We start from the raw sequence: 12,363 nt of genomic DNA, 5'->3' as shown, positions 1-12,363 counted from the left end.
AAGGTTAGAGATTGTAGTCCATAGATGATTACAATAAACCTCTATAATAAGGAAGGGAAATATCCCAGGAGAATTCTTTACCTTCTCAGCAAACACGCCAGAAATTCAATTTCACAAGAAGAAGAGCAAGTATTTATAGATCTAACCTTAACAAGACTTTTAACCCACCTGGCTAATACACTTTATATTTTGTGCCTTTATGGTAACTACTTGCAAATACTCTCCAACCTTATCCCTTATCTTTGGAGCAAAGGATGAGGAGTAGCTCAGTGCTTTGCTTTCTCAGATACACTTGTGTCAACAGTCTTCCTTCCTCTTAAGATTTCCCATTTAAATACTGTTTCTCATTAAATTCCATGGCCTACAGTCTCAACTACCATGTGAGCCAAGGTTGACTCAAAGTGCCTTGGGCTATATCCATCTTCTCCTTTCACAATGGACTGGATGAAATCGCCTTGAGAACAAGTATAGTCATGGAAGGTTAGAAGCTCTGGAGCTGGGCCCTGGGGATATCCAACATGAGAGATCAAGTTGAGGTGGGTGACACAATGAGTGAGACTGAAAACAGAGAAGTATTAGCCATATTAGGAAAGTGTGGTATCAGAGAAATTGCTCTGGGCATTCGTTATTTTTGCTGTCCAGTATTCAGTCCCTTTCTTGTGGTAATAGGACCCCAAATACGCTTTTGGGGAACCACCCTTTCCTCACTCTAATACATGCGATTTGGATGAAGCCAATTCTCCCTTAGGTCCTAGGGGTGGAACATTTAACCAAGGCCTGGGCCAATCAGTGCATCCCATCCCCTGGCCATAGTGGTTGGTTCAGGGATGGACACTGAGCTTAGGACAAGACAACAGGACCAATCATTGCTAATCCCAGGAATTTCTGGTTAAGGCATAATTTTTCCTGCTGGATTTGCATATAATTAAATGAAAGAGTGGAGTTCATGGCAACTGTCTTGTCACTATGAGGGGAGAGTATGTATGAGAATGGAGCCAATTTGGAGAAAAGGGAGCCAAGAAATATATATAAAGAAAGCAGTCTTAGTAACCCTATCTGAGCTCCTGCATCAGACCGTGCCTAAAGCCAGCCTCCCCAGGACAGTGATTACATGAGCAAATCAATTATTGTTTAGTTTTGTCACTTTTGGCATGGGTTTCTCTCACCAGCAACGAATCTTAACTAATGGAAAAAGCAAGAGAAGAGGTGCTTCAAGGAGTGCCCAACTGCAGTATGCTGATTAGAAGTTTAATTTGAGTCAGAAAAGTATGCAGAGAATTTGGCAGCATGGGGACCATAGGGAACCTTGAAAAGACCAGTTCAGTGGTCTGGTAGGTTTGCAACCAGATTCAGGTGGTTCTGTGGAATATCCTCCAAGCATGTGTATTATCAGTCATGGCTTCTAATTGATAAAAATGGAGCAGAAAGAGCCCTGCATAGAGAACCGGGAGATCTGGACCTCAGATACTGTGCAGCCACTAACCAGCTGTGTCTCCTTGAGCAAACTGCTCACTTAATCTCTTGGGGTTTGGGCTTCCCTGGTGGCGCAGTGGTTGAGAATCCGCCTGCCGATGCAGGGGACACGGGTTCGTGCCCCGGTCCGGGAAGATCCCACATGCCGCGGAGCGGCTAGGCCCGTGAGCCATGGCCGCTGAGCCTGCGCGTCCGGAGCCTGTGCTCCGCAACGGGAGAGGCCACAACAGTGAGAGGCCCGCGTACCGCAAAAAAAATAAAAATAAAAATCTCTTGGGGTTTAACAGCTGCCTCATCTATCACGTGATTACCCCTGCCTTTCACCCAGGGGCCCTCTAGCTCTAAAATTCTCAGCATTTTGTTATTTTCAGCAAACTTGTTCTGTTCTGAAACTTAGTGGAAGTGGAAGTCGTCCAAATTGGCCCCAGTCCCATTAGCATTCTCTACTATGCTGCTAAGTTACATTCTCCTTGGCTTGGTTTTCATTTCATAGAATCATTTCACTGAAGTCCACAGCACTGATGTGATTGGCTTGAGCAAAGCACTGGGGTGTGCTCCCTGCCTCTGGCATTCCAGACGGAGTCTCTTCTCTGTGACCATCCAAGGCTGACACTGTCCCCACGTGTCCTCTCTGTTTTGGGGTCTCCATGCCACTTCTGCTGTCATTGTTGCTCTCATACAGAAGACACAAGTTATGGCTCCACAGTATCTGTCCAGGAGAGTTTCACAGGCCTTCTGACCTTCTAAAAGGCAAAGATATTTGCTGACTGCCTTCCGTGCTTGACAGAATCTTTTCTGGAATGTTGAATATGCCCTGCTCTTTACTTCACACCATGGGCCAATCCCATTGCAAACTGGACATTGGCCAGGAAGCAAAACATGCACCAAAGGTCAGTGGCTATTAAAATGAATCCCTCTTACTTAGCTCAGTCAGGAACAGGACAGGAGAGGTTAATTTTTCCACAGAGTAACATACCGTATATATCAGCACTAACAACGAGGTTTTATTTCCCTGAGTCAGCTTTAAAAATAATGTTGACTTTTATGGTCGATACATTATAGATCACCATATTTATGTCAGAACATATTGGCATAAAAATAAATCAATGAAGATATTAATACATGAGGCTTGTGTTTAAATGAAACCCCTTGCAACTCCACACCTTCTCCTCGTATTTCACTGTAGTGCTTTCTGAGACTTCACCTCTGACGTGTTTTACTGAACATGACATCAAGGCCTGTTTTCACTCTCTACAACTCCTGTTTTTAATATGTCTTGCACATAATGAGGTTCAAAAAATATCCAGTTGGTTCTTTTACCATAAACATACATAACTGCATTCCTTCATTAATAGGACTGTCAATTCAAATGTATGGTTTACGCATGAACGAAATATCTCAGAGTCAAAGCTCTGACTGGTATACTATTAATAAATGAAACTCTGTGTTGGAGACCATCTTCAAGTATTATGTTTGCTATCTACAATCGCTTTAAGGGTCATGAGAAGTTTCTAATATAAATATGTGTTTTAGAAAGCAAGTTCATAATTTAGACATCATTAAAGAAAAATCGGGTTTAGTGAAAAAGAAAATCCATTCTCTTAGGTGTATCTTCTCTTTCTAATGCTCTTCTGTACTCACAGAACACACCAAGTGCCAGCTGCTCACAGCCCTCCTCTGAGGGGAACAGTCTTTCTCAAAACCTCCACAGAAAGAGCAACCCTTAGTGCTCATCCATCAAGTGTGGCCCTGCTCCTAACTCTGTGATCCCATCACAGCAGCCCCTGGCCATAATGAAGGGGCCACCCAGGCAGCCCATGTGTATGCAGACCCACTCCTATCCAAACAGGAATGATGGTGAATACCTGGGTCAATCAGAGCCTCTTGGGAAATTATCTATGACTCTGTGGGCAGAGTTAGCCATCTGCAACAGTACTGGAAGCCGAAGGAAGCCCAGAGGGAAAGCTGAGTCAGGAGAAGCAAGGGGGAAGCACAAACTGAATGGAGAAGCAATGAAAGCGAGAAAAAAAGAAAAGGGTGAGTGCATTGGTTAGAGCAGCAGAAAAAGGGTTCACTAGGGGTAGTCCTCAGCCCCTCCCCCATATGCAATTCACACCAAGTCACACTCATTTCCCTCCTAAATGTCCACTGAATACACCTATTTCTCTCTGTTCCCACCCTCACCACTCAGGTCAAAGCTACCATGATGTCCCTTCTAGACTACAGCAAATGCTCCCTCACCTGTTTCCAATGCTCTCTGCTCTCCACACAGCATTTAATCTAATCATCTTTCTCTGTGTTTCTTAGATGCACACACACACACACACACACACACACATTAAACCCTTTAGTAGGAAAAATCAAATAGATCTAAATGGGAAAGGCTTTCATATGCTAATCCAGAAGAATATCCTTATGACCTCAGGGTAGAGAAAGAGTCTTAAACCAGATACAAAAAGCACAAACAAAAGGAATACTGATCATTTCAACTATGTTAAAATTAAAAACTTCATTCCTTAAAAAAAAACTATATATATATATGCAGTTAAGTCAGGGAAAGCCAGAGTAGGAAAACAAATAGTTGAAACATGAGTAACAGAAAATATTTTTATTGAAAATATGTAAAGATCTCCTAAAACTCAATAACAAAAAGACAGACAACTCAATAGAAAAAATGAGCAAGAAGAAACTAGAAGAATCACTTCATACAAAAGGATCCCGGTCCAGATACTGCAGGAGCCCCTCATCTCCCACATAGAAGCAGCACAGTGTGTGTGAGGAGGAAGGGGGAACACCTCACAGGGAAAAAAACCTGGGGTTTGGTGAGAAAACCTGATGCCTGAGGGTAAGAGTGGATGAAGGCAGGGTCCCTCCTTCGCCAGTCACTCCCCTTGCCCCTCACCCTGCTCCCTGGGATTGCACTCCCAAACACGATGGTAGCACACCCTACTCCCTCTCACCCCCTGTGCTGAATGTCCAAAGCCATCATGGATTCCTCCCCCCGACCCTAGCAACACCCTAGCAACAGGAAAGACTCTGACAGTGGACCTCACATCCATCAGCGTGTTACTGCTGTAAAGGGTATTTTAGGGAAGCTGTGGGTGGAACCTGATGCCTAAGGGGAAGAGTGGATGAAAACAGGGTCCTAAAATACAAGCCCTCTACTCTGCAGATGCCTTGGGCAACTTTACCATTAGTCCTCAAGCCTCAGACTCTATCACTGATCTCCTCTCTTGCCCCAAACCAAACCAGCTTTCTACATTTCTGCACAGAGCACACAGGCAAAGACTCAGTCATGACGCATTTAAATATCTTTGATGCCAAATGAAAGGAAAAGGAAAAAGTTTCATAAAGATCTCCTTTCAGGGTCGTGAGCCTAGAGGCAATGATGGACTTCCAGAGCCACAGGACGTTGCAGCCAAGATTATTTTTACTGCACCATTAATGTTAAAAATTCTGATTTCAAAGTCAGTGGAGGGGTGGTATTACACATTTGTATTGATGAAGTAAGAAGATTATTTTTTCAGTAGTGATTATTTTTCCAGACAGAGTAACATCAGTTTCAGGGCAGCCACCTTCTCTGTTGTGACAATACAATGTCAGAGTGATGTTTCCCAATCCCTCCCTCTGTTTATGATAATTTAAAGCTGCCAATTATGTCAGATCCTTGTCAACAGAAAACAAAAATGTACAAGCTGCTAAATTAATTACTGAAATTAAGTACTCATTGTCTCTCGACAGTCTTCTAAATTATTTAAAGGGTCCAATTTGCTTTTCCTTGTGAAAAATAAAAGCCCTTGGGCTCTTAGGTTTGGGGACAATTCACACATGGAAGAGGGATCTAGGTACACAGCAGGCATAAGCCCACACTGGAAAAATATAATACAAAATCATTAAAAGGCTAACGAGTGCCTTTTATCTTAAGACTCAAGGTACAGTTTAAAACGGGGTTGCTGGAATTCCCTGGTGGCACAGTGGTTAAGAATCCGCCTGCCAATACAGGGGACACGGGTTTGAGCCCTCATCTGGGAAGATCCCACATGCCGCAGAGCAACTAAGCCCGTGAGCCACAACTACTGAGCCTGCGAGCCACAACTACTGAGCCCGCGCACCGCAACTACCAAAGCCCGCACATCTAGAGCCCGTGCTCCGCAACAAGAGAAGCCATCGCAATGAGAAGCCTGCCCACCGCAACGAAGTGCTCACTGCAACTAGAGGAAGCCCACGTGCAACAATGAAGACCCAACGCAGCCATAAATAAATTAATTTAAAAAAAAACTGGGTTGCTATGTATATCTCGTTCTTGACAGTTTTTTAAAACTGTTTTGTCCTCTTTCTCTTTACCATTATCTCTAGACCATGCTTTTTGAGCTAGGGTTCAGTTATCTATAACAAAGGCACTACATCTAGTGACTTCTGGGATGACCTGCTCTTTTATTTCCCTGTTTTCTTTCTTTGTTTTGTGATTAGGGGGGTGAGAAGGGGGAAGGTAGCTTAAAAAAAAAAAAAAATCCCTGGAAATCTGGAAATTTGCTGAGTCTCTGCTTTGTGAAAGAAGCCCGGGCTTTTCCCAAATCATTGCAGATAAGACTTCCACTGAACCTCAGTTTGCTCAGGTATATAATGGGGGAAATAATGCCGGCCATGCCTATCTCACAAGATTTTTTTTTTTTTTTTTTTCTGTACGCGGGCCTCTCACTGCTGTGGCCTCTCCCATTGCGGAGCACAGGCTCCGGACACACAGGCTCCGCGGCCATGGCTCGCGGGCCCAGCCGCTCCGCGGCATGTGGGATCTTCCGGGATCAGGGCACGAACCCGTGTCCCCTGCATCGGCAGGCGGACTCTCAACCACTGCGCCACCAGGGAAGCCCTCACAAGATCTTTTTAAAAATCAATCCCAGCAAGGCTGCTTTCAGCTGATTGCAACACCATTTCAATGTGTGAACCTAACTTAGTAACTTTGGACAAAAGACCTACAGGAGGTGGTTTGGATGGTGTGATTTTCTGTATGTCCTCAATGAATTATATCTTATCCACAGCTGCTATGGCTGGACCTGAGCCCAATCCCAATTTCTGCTTCCTTCTGGAGGAAAAAATTGTAACCTGTCTGTCAGCCTTTATCGCCACCCAGTGGTCTATTGGCCAAATAACACCAAACTATCTAGTGGATTTGAAACACTTAGGAAAAGTAATTCAAAGTAAACCACCGACTACTGTAATCCACCACCTAATTAAATGTACCTTGGGGCCCCATCTTTTAAAACTTATTTAAAAATAGAATAATTATGTTGTGAATATGAGTATGCATTTCTAATTCATCTCTGGAAATTAAGAAATGCATATATTACAGTGGCTTTTTGAGAAACCTCCATACTGTTTTCCACACCACTGTGGGAGGGGCATATGGGGGGGGGAAGTGGGAGGTACAAGCTACTGGGTGTAAGAGAGGCTCAGGGATGTATTATACAACACGGAGAATATAGCCAATATTTTGTATTGTCCCATGTTACTGTCCCATGTTACAACTGGGGAGACTGTTGCTCAAAGAGATAAGGTGACTTGCTTCTTCAGACTGTACTCATGGTCCCTGGCAGAGCTGGGATTTGAGTGCTTTTCACCACAGGTGTGAGGGGGCAAAAGCCCACAGCCCCCATCAGGAGCAAACCCACCAGACTGGAGGGCCCAGCGAGCCCCACCAGGGTGTCTTCTCTGACCCGCGATTTCCTCACAGTAAAATGGAGCTAATGCTTCATCCACGCAGTTGTTCTGAGGACTGAACAAAATCACAGTGTGAACTGGCAGGCCCGAGTCTGCATTGAATGAGGCTGGTTCCCCTCCTCAGCCTCCGTCTGTGAGCCCACACCGAGCTGGGAAGGCAGCTTCGCTGGAAACAACTAAGCATTTTCCCAACCCTCCACATGGAAGGTGATGGGACAAAATGAATGAAAACGAGATTCTTTTTACCCACCGAGCCAAAAAGCTTTGCCCTCCCAGTCAGGCAGATCTTCAAGTCAGGTGACGAGGTGGCGAGCCCCTTGGCAGGCTGCCGCACAGACAGCCACTGTCCCCACCACCTCAGAGCATCGGCCCCAGCCTTCAAGCTTCAGGCTTCAGCTCAGGCACTGGCCTCACCACCTGCCCGGTCTCAGGGACACCCTCAACACCTCCTCTGGCTCATGCCCCACATGCAATCTGTCCTGTTGCTCCTGCCTCAGCAGCGCCTCTGGGGTCAAGTCCTCTCTCCTCGCCAATCCTGTATGGCCTCACTTGGGGTCCCGAGCATCTCTCACCTGCATGCACTGCTCCGGCCCCCTTGCAGTCTGACTGTTCCAGCTTTGGTTCCGTGATGTGTCTTCCTGCCACACAGCCTCATCCCGTCACTGTCCTGCTTAAGCACATCCATCATCCTCCTTATGCATCCTCAGTTTTCACCCTCCACACTGGAAATCCTGCCATCCCGGGACCCTACGGCTCTGTCTCCTTGCATGTGCTGTGCCCCCAACCCTGCCCCAAATGCCCCTCACCCTTCTTCTCCAGCAAGCTTCTCTTTGTTCCCCCAAGCAGCTCCCATGGCACTAGTCTAAGAAGCCTTCACTCGACCCCCTCAGCACCCTGCTGGTTTGCCCAGCATTTGGTTGACCATTTCCCATATTGCAAGGCAATCATCTGTCTCTGCTTGTCTTCCCCACCGGCCTGTGAGAGCCTGGAGAGCAAGGACCGTGCTTTATTCATCTTTCATCCCTAGTGCCTGACCAAGAGATGCTCCATAAGTGTTTGTTGACTGATAGAATGCATGAGGTCTCCGTTCCTTCTGTTGTGAGTAAACATCTATATGGTACAGTTTACAGCCAACACTCAATTTACCCCAAAATTACCCAACTTAAACTTTTCTCTCTTGCTCTGTATTAACTCATCTTTCTGAAGGTTAACCCCTAGAAATCAACTTCATTCCACCCCTGTAAGCTCCATGCTGACTGGCCCCGATTTCCCAACGCACCAGAAACTGCAGGCTCCACGCACAGCTGCCTCAGCCCTGTGGGTCCACCTGTTGGATGTGTTTTGTCAGCAGGGACAGGGGTAGGAAAGAAGATGGACCTGGCTTCATGGCTCAGATCTGTTTTCTTGGATGTCCCGGATGCTGAGACGGTTAATAAGCAAATCAGCCTCAGGATTCAGATACGCAGTTAATAAATCCTGAAAGAGATACAAATCAAAATCCTCCCGCAGAGCCTGCAGGCAAAACCTGTGCGTTCCCTAATCCTCCCTAGCCCCCAAGGATCACTTCCTACTCCACCGTGGCACATGGAGTTAGGGCCAGACTGTAGGCAATACTAACCCCCTAGGAACGTACCAGCATCTCAGGCTGGAGAAGGTCCTCTTGGAGGTTTCCTAACTCTATGCAAAGTAGCCTAGCCAGAGAACAGGTCACAGCGTTGGAGATGGTGTGTTCTGTTCAAATGACAGCAGCATCTTCCTGCCACCATTTATATCTGAGCTTCCTACCAACCCAGCCTGGAGCCAAGAGCATACAAGTCAGGGTAAGGGCAGCCCTGTGGACCTGGTAAGTCTAGAAGCCCTGCTTTTGAAGACTGCTTTGCCCTTGCGGTTAACTTTTTCTGGAGCTGGTCTCTCTCAAACAAGGACTCTGCCCAGACTTTGGGAGTTGAATGCCACATCAAGGCAGACACTAACGCCCAGCTGAGGTCATGATGCTCTGCCATCCACTTTGTTTCTCCCCAGGGGAAGGAGAAGCAGGAACAGCTGTGCTCCCAGAGGGGGTCCTCCCAGGAGATGGAGAAGCTGGCTACCAACGTCTCAAAGGCAGAAAGATTCTGCTATTTCTCGGAGGACTACAAGCAAATCTACCTCCCCCGATCTACAGTATCATCTTCGTGCTAGGCCTCCCCCTGAATGGCACTGTTCTGTGGCTCTCCTGGCACCAAACCAAGCGCTGGAGCTGTGCCACCATCGATCTGGTGAAGCTGATGGTAGCCGACCTGCTTTATGTGCTGACACTGCCCTTCCTCATCATCACCTGCTCCCTGGGTGACAGATGGCCCTTCGGGGAGCTGCTCTGCAAGCTGGTTCGCTTCCTGTTCTACACCAACCCCTATAGCAGCCTCCTGCTGCTCACTTGCATCTCCGTGCACTGCTTCCTGGGCGTGTGCCACCCGCTGCGTTCACTGCCCTACCGGACCCGCCGGCATGCCCTGCTGGGCACCGCCACCACGTGGGCCCTGGTGATCCTCCAGCTGCTGCCCAGGCTGGTCTTCTTCCAAACGGACTACATCAACAGCCAGATGGTCTGCCACGACATGACCAGCCCAGAGCATTTTGATCAGTTTTCCGCCTACGGCGTGGTCCTGATGTTGTCCTGCTTTGTCTTTCCCTCCTTGGTCATCTTGGCATGCTACTCGCTGATGGTCAGGAGCCTGACCAAGCCAGGGGAGACCCTCATGAGGGTGGGCAGCGCGGCCCGGGCCAAGTCCCTCCAGACCACCCTGCTGGTGTGCGGCCTCTTCACCCTCTGTTTTGTGCCCTTCCACATCACACGCTCCCTCTACGTCACGCTCCACTTCCTACCTTCACAGAACTGCCAGCTCTTGATGGTGGCCAGCCTGGCCTACAAGATATGGAGGCCTCTGGTGAGCCTGAGCAGCTGCCTCAACCCAGTCCTGTACTTTCTGTCAGGTGAGAACAAGAGTCAGGCTCTTCCAGGAACTGAGGCGTAACAAGGTGGGTGTGCACCCAGCTGGAGCCAAGGGAGAGAGACCCAGGGGTGGGCACATCTGGGTACTGTCAAGATGAAGTTCAGGGGAAAAGCTCCAAGATGTTGACAATGACCTGTTTGAACACAGTCATGTGCTAGTGGGAGAGGGGCTCAAGATCTCCTAGTGGTGTCCTGCTAGAAAGGATTTTATATTGATAAGAGATTTTTAAATAAGAATGTTTGAAAGAGTCACCAACACAAAGGAAAACTTTCTTAATTTAATGAGAGCTGACATTTATCTCTTGTCATTCAGATCTCAGCTCAAACATCACCTCCTCCAAATCCACTCCTGCCACCCTAGCCAATGTTGACCTCTCTCCCCCTAACCCAGTCACTCTCTATTTCCCTATTTATTGTCTTTGTAACACTTATTAATACCTAGACTTGTTCATTTGTTTATTTTGTTATGGTCTCTTCCCCCTAAAATGTAGTCTCCAATAGGACAGGGACCTCTTCTGAGTGCTGTACGCCTAACACCAGCCTCCACAGCAGGGCCCAGCACATGGTGAGTGTACAACAGATAGGGGCTGAATGAGTGGGTGGATGGATGCATGGATGGAGCCCTTTATATGTAAGAGCACTTTATGAGAAGTAACTCATTTAATCCTCACAACAGCCCTTGGAGACAGGAGCTACTGTTAGCCCCATTTACAGATCAGGAAACTGAAGCACAAAGCTGTAAGTAGCTTGTCCAAGGTCACCCAGCTGGAGAATGCTCAGATCATAGTGTTGGATGGAAGCTTTGAACCCAGGCACTGGCTCTGAAGCACACAACCCTAAGACTGAAGCAGATGGCCCAATCCAAACACTGATCAAGAGCTGGCTGACACTATGCAGAACAGTACGGAGGTTCCTTAAAAAACTAAAAATAGAACTACCATACGACCCAGTGATCCCACTACTGGGCATATACCCTGAGAAAACCATAATTCAAAAAGAGACATGTACCACAATGTTCACTGCAGCTTTATTTACAATAGCCAGGACATGGAAACAACCTAAGTGTCTGTCGACAGATGAATGGATAAAGAAGATGTGGCACATATATACAATGGAATATTACTCAGCCATAAAAAGAAATGATATTGAGTTATTTGTAGTGAGGTGAATGGACCTAGAGTCTGTCATACAGAGTGAAGTAAGTCAGAAAGAGGAAAACAAATACCATATGCTAACACATATATATGGAATCTAAACAAAACAAAAAAATGGTTCTGAAGAACCTAGGAGCAGGACAGGAATAAAGATGCAGAAGTAGAGAATGGACTTGAGGACACGGGGAGGGGGAAGGGTAAGCTGGGACGAAGTGAGAGAGAGGCATGGACATATATACACTCCCAAACGTAAAACAGATAGCTAGTGGGAAGCAGTCGCACAGCACAGGGAGATCAGCTCGGTGCTCTGTGTCCACCTAGAGGGGTGGGATAGGGAGGGTGGAAGGGAGACGCAAGAGGGAGGGGATATGGAGATATATGTATACATATAGCTGATTCACTCTGTTGTACAGCAGAAACACAGAACTGTAAAGCAATTATACTCCAATAAAGATGTTAAAAAATAAAATTAAAAAAAAAAGAGCTGGCTGAGTTTTCCTTGACAGCAGCAGCTCACTTGTTTACATAACTGCTGTTACCAGCAGACCACTGGGTATGCAGTAAGTGCTCTTTTCCTACACTTCTTAACCAGTATTCTGGTTAAGGTCAGAAAAAGCTCTGCAGGGTAAAGTGGCTGTGTGAATAATGATCCACCTCATTCTTATTTGAACATAATGTCTCAGTTCATGACAGAAAAGTTTTACCACTGTCTTAAGTCATAATGTAATGTTCATCCTCTTAAAAAAAAAATCCAAGGTAATCCAAAAAGAAACCCTTAAAAAAAACACCTCTCACATTTAAACAATAATGATCTCCAAGGAGTTCTCAGATCTAAACATATGTTATTTAATAATTCATTATAATCTCCCTATGAAGAGGTAGATAAGCCTTTTTCGTAAAAACCAAAGTGAAACCCCTCATTACCACCCCACTCTATTTACAGGAACTGTCTGAGTAAACCACTTACATATCTAAATTATAAAATTTTATTCTAAAAGTCCAGTTTATTGCTTTCAAGGGCACACA

General features: G+C 46.2%; 1 protein-coding gene across 1 annotated transcript; it reads left to right on the top strand.

The window, feature by feature from the left end:
• The first annotated feature begins 8,262 nt into the window (after window positions 1-8,262).
• On the top strand, window positions 8,263-10,342 carry LOC132490478 (P2Y purinoceptor 3-like). The gene is given in 6 exon segments (XM_060098826.1): window positions 8,263-8,289; window positions 9,214-9,343; window positions 9,346-9,854; window positions 9,857-10,163; window positions 10,166-10,233; window positions 10,235-10,342. Coding segments are annotated over 6 exon segments (1,149 nt in total).
• The last annotated feature ends 2,021 nt before the right edge of the window (window positions 10,343-12,363 follow it).

Source organism: Mesoplodon densirostris, chromosome 5 (assembly GCF_025265405.1).
Source record: "Mesoplodon densirostris isolate mMesDen1 chromosome 5, mMesDen1 primary haplotype, whole genome shotgun sequence".
Classification (NCBI taxonomy): domain Eukaryota; kingdom Metazoa; phylum Chordata; class Mammalia; order Artiodactyla; family Ziphiidae; genus Mesoplodon; species Mesoplodon densirostris.
This window is presented reverse-complemented; position numbering and strand designations above follow the sequence as displayed.